This window comes from Oncorhynchus kisutch, linkage group LG15, assembly GCF_002021735.2.
Source record: "Oncorhynchus kisutch isolate 150728-3 linkage group LG15, Okis_V2, whole genome shotgun sequence".
NCBI classification, from domain to species: domain Eukaryota; kingdom Metazoa; phylum Chordata; class Actinopteri; order Salmoniformes; family Salmonidae; genus Oncorhynchus; species Oncorhynchus kisutch.
Genome location: NC_034188.2, coordinates 67,016,672 through 67,034,161, shown reverse-complemented (window position 1 = coordinate 67,034,161; position 17,490 = coordinate 67,016,672). Strand labels below are relative to the sequence as shown.

Here is a 17,490-nt window from a genome sequence, read left to right as displayed (position 1 = left end):
ACACACACACACACACACACACACACACACACACACACACACACACACACACACACACACACACACACACACACACACACACACACACACACACACACACACACACACACAGCACACAGACACACACACACACACATACATAACATATTGCTTCCAAGTACTGCTCTGTCTAATCTGATATCTATTTTGTTCTGTTGTCAGTTTGTCTGGAAGTGGAGATCACCCCCACCCAGGGAGAGATCAGTGTCGGAGAGTCCAAGTTCTTTCTGTGTGAAGGTAAGCTTGCCCTTGTATCATTATACTGTAGTAGTCTACTGTCTCTTTGTAATGGTTTAGATCCCATTGTGCAGTACTGCATATACACTGACCTTTTGTGTCCTGTCCTGATATGCTGTGCGTAGACAACAGTTGTCAGGCCACTAGACAGGAACAAGGTAGCTGTAACCTTCTCTAGGATAACAGAGTACTATTTCCTATAAGGTGTATAGGTTGTTTCCTAGGTTGATACACTTCTTTGTGGCTCTTTATTTGTCTTGTAGAGCGACTCAACATTGTGATACCAATATGTGATCGTAATGATTTTCTAGTTAGATACAAAAACAAACACATTTAACCGTCTCTTGTCTCTGTGCAGTTGTTGGGGTAGCAAAGGAGATTGACTGGTATTCGCCGAGCGGGGAGAGGATAGAGCCCAACAAACCAGAGATCACCGTAACCCGAAACGACGAGTCCTCGTCCACACTCACGCTCTACAAGGCCGGGGTGGACAGCGCTGGGACCTACAAGTGTCTGGCCACCAACGGAGACCAGTCAGCAGAAGCCACCGTCAACGTCAAGTTCTACCGTAAACTGCTCCTCCTTCTTCATTCTCTAGGGATATGTCCAAAAGGGCATCCTAATCCCTCCCTATAATGTACACTATTCCCTATATATATCTACCCCCAATTTCGTAGTATCCAATTGTTAGTAGTTACCAACTTGTCTCATCGCTACAACTCCCGTACGGGCTCGGGAGAGACAATGGTCGAAAGCCATGCGTCCTCCGAAACACAACCCAACCAAGCCGCACTGCTTCTTAACACAGCACACATCCAACCCAGAAGCCAGCCGCACCAATATGTCGGAGGAAACACCGTAACATATTACACCTAGCGACCTGGTCAGCGTGCACTGCGCCCGGCCCGCCACAGGAGTCGCTAGTGCGTGATGAGACAAGGATATCCCTACCGGTCAAACCCTCCCTAACCCAGACGATGCTAGGCCAATTGTGCGTCGCCCCATGGACCTCCCAGTCGTGGCCGGCTGCGACAGAACCTGGGCTCGGACCCAGAGTCTCTGGTGGCACAGCTAGCACTGCGATGCGATGCCCTAGTCCACTGCGCTAGGCCTCTAGCGCACTACTTTTGACCAGAGTCCCATCGGAGTTCCGTGTACTATTTAGGGAATAGGGTGCCATTTGGGACGTAGGTTAGATGTCCTGTTCAAAACCAGTGTGTTTCCTTTATGAAATAGTATAATCTCAGGGGGATGTCCTGATCACAGAGCGTTAAATGGTTATATTAAGAACCCCAAGCTTTCTTTTAGGAGAATTAGATGATTACATTTCCTCAACCTTCAGTATAGTGTTGACGGAAAAGCTCGAACATTTTATTGAGGGCTTGAGGGCAAAATGTCTTTATTTTCTGTTTTTCAGCTGGAGATGGATTTTTCCATCAGTCAATAAACCCCTCCAAAGAACATTAAAACAGGGCCTAATGAACCTGTCTGTGGTGCATGTCTTCTGACTAATGGTTTCTATAGCTAGACGCTGCCAAGCATCAGAAGACGTCTATCATCTCAACCCTTTATGGTTTCCCACCAGGCACAACATGTTAATGTGATCAGAATGAAGGCAGTTAAGAGGCTGAGGTGTAGAGGAAAACAGTTAAATGAACCCATTCCTACATCTCTAATGGCACACTATTCCCTATGTAGTGCACCCTATGGGTCCTGGTCAAAACTAGTACACCATGTAGGGAATAGGGTGCCATGTGGGATACACCCATTATGTTCTTCATGGTTTTAAATGGTTGACTAACATTCTTGTATTTTGTCTTGTAGAAAGGATCACCTTCAAGAACGCCCCCTCCCCCCAAGAGTTCAATGAAGGGGACAACGCCAAAATTGTGTGTGACGTCATCAGCTCCCCTCCCCCCACCATCATCTGGAAACACAAAGGAGCTAAGATTCAGATGGAGAAGGATGGTGAGATATATGCTATTTAGCCAGGAGTAGGGTTGCACAATTCCAGTAACTTTCGCAAAATCTCCATGTTTTCCAGTTTGAAGGAATTAGGATTTCCTGCTTAAATCCAAAAGCAGGATTTGTGGAAAGTCTGGGAATTTGGGGAAAGTTATCAGAGTTGTGTAACCCTAAAGGGTACCTACATTTTTCCTGTTTCCACTTTTTTTTTGTCTTTGACTGTCAGTCTTGTCACCATTTTTTACTCAACCATGTCAGAAAGTCCCTCTACAGCTGTCAGACAGTGTTCCATTTGAGCGATTCTCTGACTAATATTATAACTGCTGGGTATGAATATGAAACTGTTTAAACACTTTAATTAAACAATTTACATAGAAAGGGAGATTTTCTGGTGTACAGGGATCTCTGTCTGAAAATCCCTTTTTCCCTCATCCATTACATATTCATTCTGATTTGATTCTCCTCTCAGTCCGCTTTAAGATCCTGCCCAACAACCACCTGCAGATCCGAGGCATCAAGAAGACAGATGAGGGGTCGTACACCTGCGAGGGCCGCCTCATGGCCCGGGGAGAGATCGACCTCAAGATCATCAGGGTCATCGTCAACGGTCAGCCTACTTCTTCCTCCCTCTCTTTTCCCTTGTCACTTTATTCATGGGTTTGCCAACATTTTGTGGTGTTAAGTCATCTATCAACATCCTAGACAGCAGACGACTGTGGGCTGGATTTCAGCAGTAGTAACTTTGCTGAAAGGGAGTCTTATGCATGGTCTCAGGTGTGATAATATGTCTCCCTCCCTCAGTGCTCCCTACCATCCGGGTGTGGCAGTCTGAGGTGAATGCCACAGCAGGCGTGGGCCAGTCTGCCATGTTGACCTGTGCAGCTGATGGATACCCAGAGCCAATGGTGACCTGGGCAAGGTAAACTGGAGCACATACTCTCTCTCTCTCACACACACTCACACACACACACACACACACACACACACACACACACACACACACACACACACACACACACACACACACACACACACACACACACACACACACACACTGGTAGACTGATATACCACTAACCACTGTTTTGCAGATATCCATCTGACCATGGAGCCCATAGGCTACCAACACCAATGCGAGTGATAGTCCCCTGCACTTGGTTTTCTGTTGGCAGTGTAGTGTGTTGTTCTCACCTTCTTAAAAGAGTTAGAGGAGCTGTTTCCCTTGTTGCTAGGTGATGGAAAGGACTGGTATGAACTCCATGTGACACTTGTCTTTGGGTTTGAGTCTTAGGTAAAGGGGGAGGATCTATTTTAACTCACCAGTCAAGGTGATAGGCTTTGCCCTCACTCTCACAATCTCTCTCTCCTGCTCAAGGTCCAAGAGACTACAATGTAATTATCTGTGGTCAAACCTTGACCTTAAGGGTCATTGTCATTGCCAAGAAGTAAATGGTTCTCTGTTGTAGACTCTGGAGAGATCATGATTGAAGACTGGAAGAAAAATATTCATTTGGAAAGAGCGATTCAATGTCACACTGAAACATTATTTTGATAAAACTGAATTGTGCTAATATGAATTAAGTCTGAGTTAATTCAAGGGGAAAAATAATTCAAAATAGTTTTGAAGTCTTTTATTATATTTATTTGATACAAATGATCATCAAGCGTAGTTAGCAACTTAGTTGTGTCATGAAGGTCGCTTCTCATCATTTCATTAAAGCTGATTGTAAATCAGAGTGTGTGTATGTGTGTGTTCCCCGTCTCTTCTCCCCCAGGGCCGGTGTTCTTCTGGAGTCAGGAGGCAAGTACAGCTTTAATGAGGACGGTTCAGAGATGACCATCATGGAGGTGGCCAAGCTGGATGAGGGAGAGTACACCTGCATCGCTAAGAACAAGGCTGGGGAGAGCGAACAGGAACTCAGCCTCAGGGTGTTTGGTGAGGGACTCCTCTCACTTGGTACTGACAGATGATTGACTGTGTGATGGGTTTCTGGTGGTTTATCAATGGTTTATCTATATTCACTTTGGGAGGATTTTAACAAGGGATATTTTGGGGGGGTTATGTTGTGCTTATAGCCATAGGTATTAAGTACTAGCATCAGATATGGCAGGTGCTGCTTGTAATGGGTGTGTGCACACTGTGAATGTAGCTCTACTGTAGGTCATACAGGTGAGTGTCACTGCAGGTTGGTTATAATGGCTCTGTGTGTGTCTGTCTTTGCTACAGTAAAACCTAAGATCACCTTCCTGCTGAACCAGAGCACATCTGAGATGGAGGAGCAGGTGACTCTGACCTGTGAGGCGTCAGGGGACCCCACCCCCACCATCAACTGGAGCTTCGGCCTACGCACCTTCACTGAGGGAGAACAGGTACAGTCAGCCCACAGAGAGAGGCCAGCCTGGGGCTGTGTCCCCACTGCAGAGGGACACTCAGAGGATGTGTTTCACTTAAACATGGCAAGGTTCCCATAGCCAGGTTCATCTCTACTGATTAAGTATGGCCCCAGAGCAGCAGCTAGCTAATGGAAGGTCACACAGTGAAGTTCATATTACTACCTCGTAGCAAACTAGTTACCATCCCACCTTAGACCTTGTCCCTATAGCACCTTAGACCTACACTACATGACCAAAAGTATGTGGACATCTGCTCGTTGAACATCTCATTCTAAAATCATGGGCATTCATATGGAGTTGGCCCCCCCTTTGCTGCTATAACAGCCTCCACTCTTCTTGGAAATGCGTTACACTAGATGTTGGAACGTTGCTGTGGGGACTTGCTTCCATTCAGCCTCAAAAGCACCAGTGAGGTTGGGCACTGATGTTGGGCGATTAGGCTTGGCTCGTGGTTGGCGTTCCAATTCATCCCAAAAGTGTTCGATGGGGTTGAGGTCAGGGCTCTGTGCAGGCCAATCAATTTCTTCCACACCGATCTCGACAAACCATTTCTGTATTCGCTTTGTGCAGAGGGGCATTGTCATACTGAAACTGCCAGATGGTGAAGAGTGATTTATCACTCCAGAGAATGCGTTTCCACTGCTCCAGAGTTCAATGGTGGCGAGCTTTACATCACTCCAGCCGACGCTTGCGTATGGTGATCTTAGGCTTGTGTGCGGGTGCTCGGCCATGGAAACCCATTTCCTGAAGCTCTCAAAAAACAGTTATTGTGCTGACGTTGCTTCTAGACACAGTGTTGCAACCGAGGACAGATGTTTTTTACACGCTATGCCCTTCAGTACTCGGCGGTCCCGTTCTGTGAGCTTGTGTTTCCTACTACTTCGCGGCTGAGCCGTTGTTGCTCCTAGACGTTTCGACTTCACAATAACAGCACTTACAGTTGGTGGGGCAGCTCTAGCAGGAAAGGTGGAAAGGTGGCATCCTATGACACTGCCACATTGATAGTCACTGAGTTCTTCAGTAAGGCCATTTTACTGACAATGTTTGGCTATGGAGATTGCATGGCTATGTGGTCGATTTTATACACCTGTCAGCAATGGGTGTGGCTGAAATAGCAGAATCCACAAATTTGAAGGGGTGTCCACATACTTTCGTGTATATATAGTATATGTTCCTGTAGCAGCCTCTGCTTGTCCCCTGCAGACTGCTCCATACAGTAATCTATGGATCTTATATTTTCATATAATGCCCCATTGTCCACATAGCTAGTTCCCTATAATACCAATGACCTCATCTAGTCCGATAGACAGGTAATGGTGGGGCCATTCCATCAGAGACAAGCTGTAGGTACCTGTGCACTATAGGGGGAGTGTAGATAGGCGGAGCCGCCAGGAAGGTCAGTTTACATCGCTACATTCTTTCCCCTGCAGGCACATCTTAACAGGATCTATCAGGTATGAAATCAGCGTGGCACAGAAATGGAACAAAATCAATTGATAGAACAAATGACGTATGGGGTATGAGATTCAACAAAAACCCTGATAGAATCAAATAAGTATTTTTATGGAATTTTCCTGTCTGCTCTTCAGTCAATATTCCTTGAAAATCCTCACGATATGATCTCATCAGGGTTTATGAAATTGATTCAAAGTTGCATGTTTTCCAAATATAGCCTGACTATTGCCTGACTGTTGCGTTGCAAGAAAGTGGTTCTGATTGGTTCAACTTTGGGGGTTTCCTCTGCCTTGTCTATTGAGGTCAGAAGAAAGCATGGTTACCGTAATGACATTTAAAAGAGGACCTCCTCATTTCTGTGTTGAATTCCTGGTCCGATCATCTCCGTCTCCTTCCATCCACCGGGGCAGCCTCATGCCCTACTGCTGCTCAGTCTATGTCCCTCTCTGTCCTCTCATGTAGACGATCTGTCTCACTGCATATCTGTCATCAATCATCAATCATTCTGTCAAGGTTGAAGCTAAAATCAAAATGCCTAAGTCTGTATCTGTATCTGGTCTGTGTTGTACTACTACAGCCGTCTCTCCACGGTGGTGGGTGAAGAAATTATTAGCAGCCGCCATTGAATTATCATTAGGAACAGGAGCTTTAAGGAATAGAAACCCCTTCACAGCGGTGGTCTGGCACTGTGGGTCTCGTGGACAATGATCCTGAGGTAATGTCTTTACTAGCGAGAAGCCAGGATAGTGTGATTTGGAAAACGGCTGCTAATTGTTTTTGAACCTGGCTGTGCCTCATCTGCCATGCTAGCAGCACTAATCATAGGACAGGCGAAAGGGTAAGCTAATGATCAACTCTCACATGAAATATGTGCCATAGTCTTCTATCTATCCAGCTACTATGGGGACTTGTTTATATGGGCCTATTATTTGAATCAGTGCTGTTGTTTTGGCTCATTGGCTATGAGCATGACAATTGCAGTTTTGTTTTCCCTGTGTGGAATTGGTGTTAAGGGATATTTGTGAGAATCGTGTCTGTGTTACAAGTGTGTGTGCATGTGCATGCTGTGGTGTGCTATTTCGCTAGTGTGTCATGCTACATATATCATTGCCACCTCTCTCAGTGCTTTAACACTCCTTTACATTCTCCAGTCTGCTGACTGTTGTACTCATAGAAATGAACGTATTCATAGTTCCTGCTGTAAAGAGGTGCTGGATTACCATTATCTCTGTTGACAGGGCTTTCCAGTGTATTATTCCATCAGCTATCTTCCACTCGTCTTCTGAGTCTGACTGTTGTCTGAGGAAATGTAGGCTATAGGCTGAAAGGTTTTATAAAGGATAGGGTTTCTTTTTTATTCAACACAGCATATTCTCACCCTATACGTTTACAATAGTGATGGCAGACAAATTAACCCTGTCACATATTTAGAACTACAGAGATATTGAGATGTCAACAGAGAGGATCAGATTGACAAAATGATTGAATCCATAGAATAGCCTAAATGTGGGTAACACATGCCATGGTAACATTGTGTTCCAAGAGGACACTATGCTTTAGCTATTACATAAACATGTTTAAACCAGCTTACTCTTCTATTCTAGTGCTCTCATACTCATATTTGTTTTTGAGGAAAGGTTTTTGTTTGCAAGGGTTGTCATTACATTGTTTTCTCAGCCCCCTTATTTGTTGTAACAATTCTTAATAGCTAAAATGTAAATGAAATGTGTATGCGTGCTTAGGACATTATCTCGCAAAATGAAAGGCTGGGTTATTTGAATATATATGAAATATTCTACTTGATTTACAAGGTTTGCAAGCTGCAATTATCTGAGAACATTCAGGCTCTGGAAAGGAGGAGCAAATGTGCTTGAAAATGGGTTTCTTCAAAGCTTATCAGAGCTCAAACGTGGTACAGATGACCAGATATTGAATTGTTCAGTTGACAGCATATGCTGTAGATTACTGTGTATTGAATCTTACTGGAGCTGCCTAATTTATGATAATGTGCTCCATTGAAGCACATTGAGATCGGTCTAGTATTCAGATAGTTGAGCGTAGGAAAGAGAGTAGGAAAGTAGCTATTAACTCTTGGGAATGAACATTTGAAGGTGAAGTGTTCTGAATGATCAGAGAGCTCAATCATGTGGTGCTGCTGGCTGCTGTTGGCTGCAGCACTATAATGTGATTGGTTCAGGGAGGGGTGTTGAAACAGAACAAGGCTTTCAATCCAAGGGCCTGCTTTACTAAACACTGGTAGAGTAGGGACCTACTATAGAGAGGCTCTTGTTCTCTAGCTACTGTTCCAACACAATGCTCTTCAACAGTGGGCTCCAAAATTACTGGCACTTCTGACTGGCAACGCACAAACAATACTTAAAAAAAATATAAACAATATAATTATAGAGATAAACTCAAAATACCAACATGTGAGAAATACTGTACTTTATTAATGTTTCAATGGAACCCACCAAAATAATAATTGATTTAATTAAAAATCCATTTCCTCCAAATCAAGATTTCACAATTAATTGCACCCTTACAGATTATTGTAAATAACATCTACCAAAATTAAACCAGGAATTAAATTCCACTTATTGAAGTGTATCTAAGTCTTAAGGAACTATATTGAGCCATTACATCACTTCCTGTTCCACTAAATGAGGTAACACGCGTGCAATATCCCTTTGTCATCCAACACCATGAAGAAAACAAAAGAACTGGCAGTTCAAAAGAGACAGATGGTCGTAGATCTTCATAAATCTGGTAATGGCTACAAGAAGATCCACAAACGATTGAATGTACCACTGAGCACTGTCAGGGCAATTTTATTTTTTTAATCCAAAGATATGGAACAGCTGAAAACCTCACGGGTAGAGGACGCAAATGCATTAAGCCCCCCAGGATAGGGAGGAGGATGGTGAGAGAAGCAACAAAATCCCCAAGAATCACTGTGAAATAATTGCAGGCCTTGATGGCGTCTTGGGGTCACCAGGTTTCAAAAAGCACCATCAGACGCCACCTCCACAACCACAGGCTCTTTGGAAGGGTTGCCAGAAGAAAGCCCTTTCTGACCCCAAGACACAGACGTCATTTAAAGTATGACTGGAAGAAGGTGCTCTGGTCAGATGAGACCAAAATTGAATGTTTTGGTCAGATACAGCATCGGCATGTTTGGCATGGAAAAAAGAGATGCATACAAGGAGAGGCACCTCATACCCACGGTAAAATGGTGGTGGGTCAGTGATGTTTTGGGGCTGTTTTAATTCCAGAGGTCCAGGGGCACTGGTTAAGAATGATGGCATAATGAATTCCAACAAGTATCAGGCAATTTTGGCTGACAATCTGGTTGCCTCTGCCAGAAGGCTGGGACTTGGCCGTAGGTGGACTTTCCAACAAGACAATGACCCAAAATATACCTCAAGATCCACACAGAAATGGCAAGTGACAACAAAATCAATGTTCTGCCTTGGCCATGTCAGTGGCTGGACCTCAATCCAATCAAAAACCTGTGGGTTGAGTTGAAGAGTGCAGTTGACATGCGCAAACCCAAGAATGTGAAGGATCTTGAAAGGATCTGTTAGAGGAATGGTCCAAAATCCCTCCAAATGTGTTCCTTAACCTTGTCAAGCATTACAGGAAAAACGCTGTTATCCTTGCCAGAGGTGGTTGCACTAAGTACTGAATGAGGAGTGCCAATAATTATGAAACCTTGATTTTGGTTAAATTTATTTTCTATTAAAAAATTGTGTGATTTTGGTTCGTTCCATTGAAACATTAATACAGTACAGTATTTCTCACATGTTGGTATTTTGAGTTTATCTCTATAATTATATTATTTATAATTTTTGAAGTATTGTTTGTGCATTGCCAGTCAGGGGTGCCAGTAATTTTGGAACCCACTGTATGTGCCTGTCTGGTCAGTGGTGGTACAATGTGGTTCTCTGGACATTGAATGGCAGTTTGTTCTCATGGTATGACAGTTGGAATGCTGCTAGCCAGGATAAATGATGGAGAGCTTCCTAACTGATCCTAGTCAGCGGTCATCAAAAAACACTTTCCAAGTCAGGTCCTGTAACCATACCCTGCTGTTGGGCTGTTTATGACTATAGAGAGGATGCCTTTTGTGTGGTGCCCGGGTGAGATAGTTATGTGAGTGTTTCTTCTGGAGAATCTCCTCTTCAACAGTGCATCTCTTCCTCTCCCCTCCATACCTTCATACTCTAGAGGGAGAGAGAGGATCGCTGCTCACTGCTTACCCAGGGATGAGGAGTGCTGCCTGGAAATTAGATTTGTCTGATGGGATGTTATTTAGTGCTGGTTGCACTAAACTGATTAGATGCATGGTGTTTACAGCTCTCACCATCATTTGCTTTTGGTCCACGTCCCATTGTTTAAACAAAAATAAAACATGGGTCTGACAGTGATGTGTCAACTCAATTGCATACCTCACAGTGCTGTGTCAGACCAGCCAGGACCAGGGGTGCTGTTAGTTATGCGTCCTGTAATAATGAGCAGCAGCTCCTCCTCTGCACTGTGGGTTCTGGTCCCTGACTGCTTTTCTGACATCAGGTGTTACATGTGCCTGTCTTGCTATGTGTGTCTCTCCTGTCTCGCCACACCCAGGTGGACCGTGAAGAATAGTGATATCATATGACCCGTCCAGGGAGGACACAACTCTTGTTGTTAATACATTCACTATCTACATTAGCTACATGCCATGGCTCAATATACAGTACACCCCTCCCTACTTAGGATGACTCTTCACTCAGGATCTTTTACTTGACATATTATTAGTTTGTTCTGTTAATGTGTGTGGTTCTGCCCTGCAGTGTGACTGAAGCTTTCCCAGTGTTAACTAGTCTCTTGAGAGATGTGTGTGTTGTGTTTCTGTGTGACAGGCAGTGAGTCTACAGTGGTATAGGTTAGCCCTTATTAAAGATAGAATCCAGATGAATTCACTCATTATTCACTCATCTGTGAGTGATTGGAAGGCGTCCAGCTCTAAACGAGAGAGGATGGTCTGGAAGGAATGTTGAGATTGACTGTATTAATAATGAATTGAGTTCTGGGCCTTTTTGCCTGCAGTACGTTTCAGCAGATGGGACACTTGGTTGTTTTCTGCATCTGATGGAAAGTTGTTTACCATTTTGCTTGTTGTCTGGCTTCCATACTCCATTCCATTCATCACTACGTCGTTGTCCATTATCAATGATCTCTCCTTCGTGCCTCTTGTTTCTCCTTAACATTAGGAAACCCATAAAGCTGCTTTTTATCATATGTATTATGGCAGAATTCAGAGGAAATAAATCCTCTGTAAGTAAATGTATTTCAGGTGGACAATCCTTTTTAAAATCACGTTTAATTATCTTTTGTTGGACTGAATTAAGTGTTAAATGTTGTGTTGATTATATAACTTCATATTAAATGTGGATTCATTATAATTCATAATCATGAAAACAATTCTGAATAATTTGATTTTGAAGATGATATATGGAGAAATGTTTCTATGATTTTTCTCTCTTTCAGCATCCCTCCATGCTAGCTAACTCCAATGTCTATTATTTGCACATGAACATGTACCCAGCAGGCTAAAGGGGTTGAAATGACGTCATTAAAACCTGTTTAGCTCGCTGGCTAGGCTATTTATAGGTTCATGCTGAGTAGTTTAATACCAGTGAGGAGCGTAAAGGTTGATGAGTCAAATTGTGTCAAAAACAATGGAATGGCGTGCTTGGGTTATAGTTTTAGCATTAGCCCATTTCACTGGACTACAGCAGCACGTTCTGTACAGGAGTGGGGAAGTGTTGTTCAGTTGCATGCTTGTGCAGTGTTGTTTGTTCCATCTGTGAGGTACTGGATAAGGATTCCTGTCCAAGGATTGCTTTGCTTTTTGTTGTTGTTCTATTCTGTCTGTGTCCTCTACAGGCCTCTTGGACTCGGCCCGAGCAACACAAGGTATAGCTTCTATAGTATACCCAATACCCATCACTATCTACCATATACCATGCCCATGCATCCTTTTTCACTCTATTGAATTCTCTTCAACACTGTTTTCTATGGTTGCTGTAGTCATGGAAACTGATGGAGAACCTCTTATCAGTCCTTTTTGGTTTGTTAGAGTGGCTTTGCTCTGTGAACCATCATGCTGAAAAATGATCCTTGAAACCTGAATGTTCTTTTTCCTAGCTCATCCATTTTGTAGCCAGGTATCAGACAACTGGTGAAGGATGTTTGTTCCCGTTCTTTCCAGGGAATAAGGTCTAGGGTGCACAAATGATCGAGCTAAGCAAAAATTGCTTGATGTTTCCAATAGGCACCACCACCCTGCATTATTAATAAACTCTCTGTTGTTGAAAAGCATAGTTCTGAAACTTTAATGAATCTATGTTCTCACGTTGCATATGAACAGAAGGAGATGCTCTTCCTCTGGACAGAATGAGATTGTATATCATGGTCTGGTCTGCCATGTGGTTGTCCAGTCTTTGGCCACGATGATGATTTGCAGTTGACCCTCTTTGACCTTACAATACAGACCAAAAACAGGGAACTGAATGTTCTATCTACACTACAACAAGTAGTATTAATGTGCCTGGTCTATATTTCTTCATCAAGAAACACAATAGGACCTGCCTGTACATAAGGGGTGGCATATGTGAGAGCAGCACAAGGCTGGCAGGACACTGTCACACTCTCTGGCCACCCTTTCAGCTCTGATGTAATTATCCCTGTCAGTGTTTGGAGAAGGTGGGGGGGTGGAGGGAGGAGGAAGATGGGGGTGGAATGAAAAAGGGACTGACTGCTGTGTCTGTGTTATGTAAGCGTTTCCTCAGGCATACTTAATGCCCCAGACATGCTGCTTCTGTTGAGTTTGAATACAGAACTAATGAGCGCTACTCCTCTCTTAGTTAGTTTCCCAAATCCCACCATATCCCCTTTGTAGTGCACTACTTTTGACCAGGGTCTATAGGGCTCTGGTCAAAAATAGTTCACTATGTAGGGAATAGGGTGCTATTTGAGCCACAGCCTTAGTTTGTCCCCCAGACTGGTCCCTACTGTAGCTAATTGAACAGCATGAGATGGTTCACTTGCAATGTGTGGGTGTTGAACTTCAAAGCCATGCAAAATAAAATGCAGAGGTCCCCAGAAGTTCAGCTCTTCTACGACACCTAACATGAGTTAACAGTGGTTTGGACTGGCGTGAGAGTAGCAGACCCAGACTGTTCGGTGTCAACAACAAGAGTAGCAGACCCAGACTGTTCGGTGTCAATAACAACATCAAGAGTAGCAGACCCAGACTGTTCAGTGTCAACAACAACAGCAAGAGTAGCAGACCCAGACTGTTCAGTGTCAACAACAACAGCAAGAGTAGCAGACCCAGACTGTTCAGTGTCAACAACAACAGCAAGAGTAGCAGACCCAGACTGTTCAGTGTCAACAACAACAGCAAGAGTAGCAGACCCAGACTGTTCAGTGTCAACAACAAGAGTAGCAGACCCAGACTGTTCAGTGTCAACAACAAGAGTAGCAGACCCAGACAGTTCAGTGTCAACAACAACAGCAAGAGTAGCAGACCCAGACTGTTCAGTGTCAACAACAAGAGTAGCAGACCCAGACTGTTCAGTGTCAACAACAAGAGTAGCAGACCCAGACTGTTCAGTGTCAACAACAACAAGAGTAGCAGACCCAGACTGTTCAGTGTCAACAACAAGAGTATCAGACCCAGACTGTTCAGTGTCAACAACAACAACAAGAGTAGCAGACCCAGACTGTTCAGTATCAACAACAACACCAAGAGTAGCAGACCCAGACTGTTCAGTGTCCACAACAACAACAAAAAGAGTAGCAGACCCAGACTGTTCAGTATCAACAACAACAACAACAAGAGTAGCAGACCCAGACTGTTCAGTATCAACAACAAGAGTAGCAGACCCAGACTGTTCAGTGTCAACACCAAGAGTAGCAGACCCAGACTGTTCAGTGTCAACAACAACACCAAGAGTAGCAGACCCAGACTGTTCAGTGTCCACAACAACAACAACAAGAGTAGCAGACCCAGACTGTTCAGTATCAACAACAACAACAAGAGTAGCAGACCCAGACTGTTCAGTGTCAACAACAACAACAAGAGTAGCCGACCCAGACAGTTCAGTGTCAACAACAACAACAACAAGAGTAGCAGACCCAGACTGTTCAGTATCAACAACAACAACAAGAGTAGCAGACCCAGACTGTTCAGTGTCCACAACAACAACAACAAGAGTAGCAGACCCAGACTGTTCAGTGTCAACAACAACAACAACAAGAGTAGCCGACCCAGACTGTTCAGTGTCAACAACAAGAGTAGCTGAGTTTGAATACAGAACTAATGAGCGCTACTCCTCTCTTAGTTAGTTTCCCAAATCCCACCATATCCCCTTTGTAGTGCACTACTTTTGACCAGGGTCTATAGGGCTCTGGTCAAAAATAGTTCACTATGTAGGGAATAGGGTGCTATTTGAGCCACAGCCTTAGTTTGTCCCCCAGACTGGTCCCTACTGTAGCTAATTGAACAGCATGAGATGGTTCACTTGCAATGTGTGGGTGTTGAACTTCAAAGCCATGCAAAATAAAATGCAGAGGTCCCCAGAAGTTCAGCTCTTCTACGACACCTAACATGAGTTAACAGTGGTTTGGACTGGCGTGAGAGTAGCAGACCCAGACTGTTCGGTGTCAACAACAACATCAAGAGTAGCAGACCCAGACTGTTCAGTGTCAACAACAAGAGTAGCAGACCCAGACTGTTCGGTGTCAACAACAACATCAAGAGTAGCAGACCCAGACTGTTCAGTGTCAACAACAACAGCAAGAGTAGCAGACCCAGACTGTTCAGTGTCAACAACAAGAGTAGCAGACCCAGACAGTTCAGTGTCAACAACAAGAGTAGCAGACCCAGACAGTTCAGTGTCAACAACAACAGCAAGAGTAGCAGACCCAGACTGTTCAGTGTCAACAACAAGAGTAGCAGACCCAGACTGTTCAGTGTCAACAACAACAACAAGAGTAGCAGACCCAGACTGTTCAGTGTCAACAACAACAACACCAAGAGTAGCAGACCCAGACTGTTCAGTGTCAACAACAAGAGTAGCAGACCCAGACTGTTCAGTGTCAACAACAACAACAAGAGTAGCAGACCCAGACTGTTCAGTGTCCACAACAACAACAAGAGTAGCAGACCCAGACTGTTCAGTGTCCACAACAACAAAAAGAGTAGCAGACCCAGACTGTTCAGTATCAACAACAACAACAAGAGTAGCAGACCCAGACTGTTCAGTGTCAACAACAACAACAACAAGAGTAGCAGACCCAGACTGTTCAGTGTCAACAACAAGAGTAGCAGACCCAGACTGTTCGGTGTCAACAACAACAACAAGAGTAGCAGACCCAGACTGTTCAGTGTCAACAACAACAACAAGAGTAGCCGACCCAGACTGTTCAGTGTCAACAACAGGAGTAGCCGACCCAGACTGTTCAGTGTCAACAACAAGAGTAGCCGACCCCGACACTAAAGGTTACGTACATTACTGTTTATTTAGACCTTGTGTATCTGGCGTTAATGAATTAAAGTAGTGTATTTTTAGACGAACATCAATTAGCCATTAGCAGGGTTTCTGCTCTAGTTTTAATTGGCAAGGACTTGAATGTATCGGCACGCTATGTTTTTGCCCTCTTCCCCATTCCACATGCTTTCGTTCTCCTTCTGAACCCTTATTGTTCTACTTCTGAGTCTTAACTCTTATTGAATTTAGTCAGCATGGTGTTGCTTTAGAGTTACAGAGACAGTGACAGTTTGCACTGCTCTGACTAGGTAGCTAGTTAATTCTGAGGAATAGAATCATTTTAGTGAGTTGACATTTCATGGATCAACCACGGGTTTTGTACAGTACTAGAATGCCTGCCCTATAATATGTATACAGTAGATGTATGAACTATACATCAGACAGTATGTTGCTGTTGGGAAACACAAATAATTCAACACTTAGTATGACAATATATTATTAATGTCTAGTTGAATTTGACACAATAAAGTGAACCACTCAGCAGGCTGTGTGTGTAAAAGTGCAAGCTAGGTATGTTATCCAGTCTACAGGAACCACTACTATAGACCAGTAGCGTTTAACAGGCTCAGACCTAAATAGCCTGCAGTATCTGATTTCAGCCACCTCACTCTACAGCCATTGTGTGAAAAGCTCTTGATGGCTCCATCCATACAGCCATCTTGAACCATTAGTGATGTGCTCTGCTACTGTACACATCTCTACTGTACAATACAGAGGGTTGTGATCTTTCTCTACAGTATCTCTGTCTCTCTCGTAAGGGCAGGCCATGTGTCGTGTCATCACCTTTTGATGTTACAGCCATAGGAAAAGCACTCAGTGCTACAATGGTTTGTCTCCAGGCTCAGAGTTCAATGATATAACTACAGAGTGTTATAATGTATTGGTTCTCAATAATGCATGGATCACAATGGGGTATGAGGTTAACATTGATGTACTGCAAACAGAGGTCCTTTGTTGCTTGCTACCCTGTGATTTCCTGCCCTATAGAGTCTGGATGGGAACGTTGTAGTGAGGAGTGATGCTCGTGTGTCCTCCCTCACGCTGAAGTACGCCAAGTTCACCGACGCTGGCCAGTACCTGTGCTCTGCACGCAACGCCATCGGAGTGGATTCTCAACCCGCCTACCTGGAAGTCCGCTGTAAGAGCTCTACATGTCACAGGGCTGCATCTGAAATGGCATCCTATTCCCTATAGTGCACTACTTTTGACCAGAGCCCTACACCCTATAGTGCAATACTTTTGCCAGGGCCCATAGGGTACCAAAAGTAGTATACTATATAGGGAATAAGGACGCAACCACTGTCTCTAGTGTTCAGTCTTCATCAGGCCTGGCATACTGCCTGCAGCTTCCAACATTTGAGCCAAAACCTACTCTTTTAAATATTTAAGACAAAAGACAGCAATCTCTTATTCACATTGCTGGTTCATTCCTCCATAGATGCCCCTAAGATCCAGGGCTCAGTGACAGTGTATACCTGGGAGGGGAATGCAGCTAACATCAGCTGTGAGGTCCTGGCCCACCCCAGTGACGTGTCCATGCTGTGGCTGAGGGACGGGTTTCAGCTTCCCAACGCTAACGTCACCAAAGCCAAGGTTTTCCAGAGCCCCACAGCCAGCTACCTGGAGGTAGATACCCACTCAAATACACACACACACTCGCATACACATAGGCATACTGCGCACACACACACGGATGCATGAGCACACACACATGCTTGAGCACACACACACACACATGAATACACACACAGAATTAAGAACACTCTACATGTCATAAAGATTTAATGTGTGACAGCTAGTA

At 44.1% G+C, this 17,490-nt stretch overlaps 1 protein-coding gene across 16 annotated transcripts in view; it reads left to right on the top strand.

Moving 5' to 3' along the window:
- The window catches only part of ncam1b (neural cell adhesion molecule 1b), a 106,583-nt gene that overhangs the window by 73,669 nt on the left and 15,424 nt on the right, over window positions 1-17,490 (top strand). For 7 of the 16 annotated variants that reach the window (XM_031790883.1, XM_031790882.1, XM_031790878.1 and 4 more), the window contains exons 2-10: window positions 202-276; window positions 635-844; window positions 2,101-2,244; window positions 2,711-2,848; window positions 3,043-3,160; window positions 4,017-4,177; window positions 4,469-4,611; window positions 16,677-16,827; window positions 17,128-17,315. In XM_031790883.1, the coding sequence (XP_031646743.1) occupies window positions 202-276; window positions 635-844; window positions 2,101-2,244; window positions 2,711-2,848; window positions 3,043-3,160; window positions 4,017-4,177; window positions 4,469-4,611; window positions 16,677-16,827; window positions 17,128-17,315 (1,328 nt within the window). Of the gene's footprint in view, window positions 1-201; window positions 277-634; window positions 845-2,100; window positions 2,245-2,710; window positions 2,849-3,042; window positions 3,161-4,016; window positions 4,178-4,468; window positions 4,612-6,065; window positions 6,090-12,018; window positions 12,049-16,676; window positions 16,828-17,127; window positions 17,316-17,490 lie in introns of all 16 variants that reach the window. The other 9 variants (XM_031790877.1, XM_031790876.1, XM_031790875.1 and 6 more) reach the window with 2 other exon arrangements.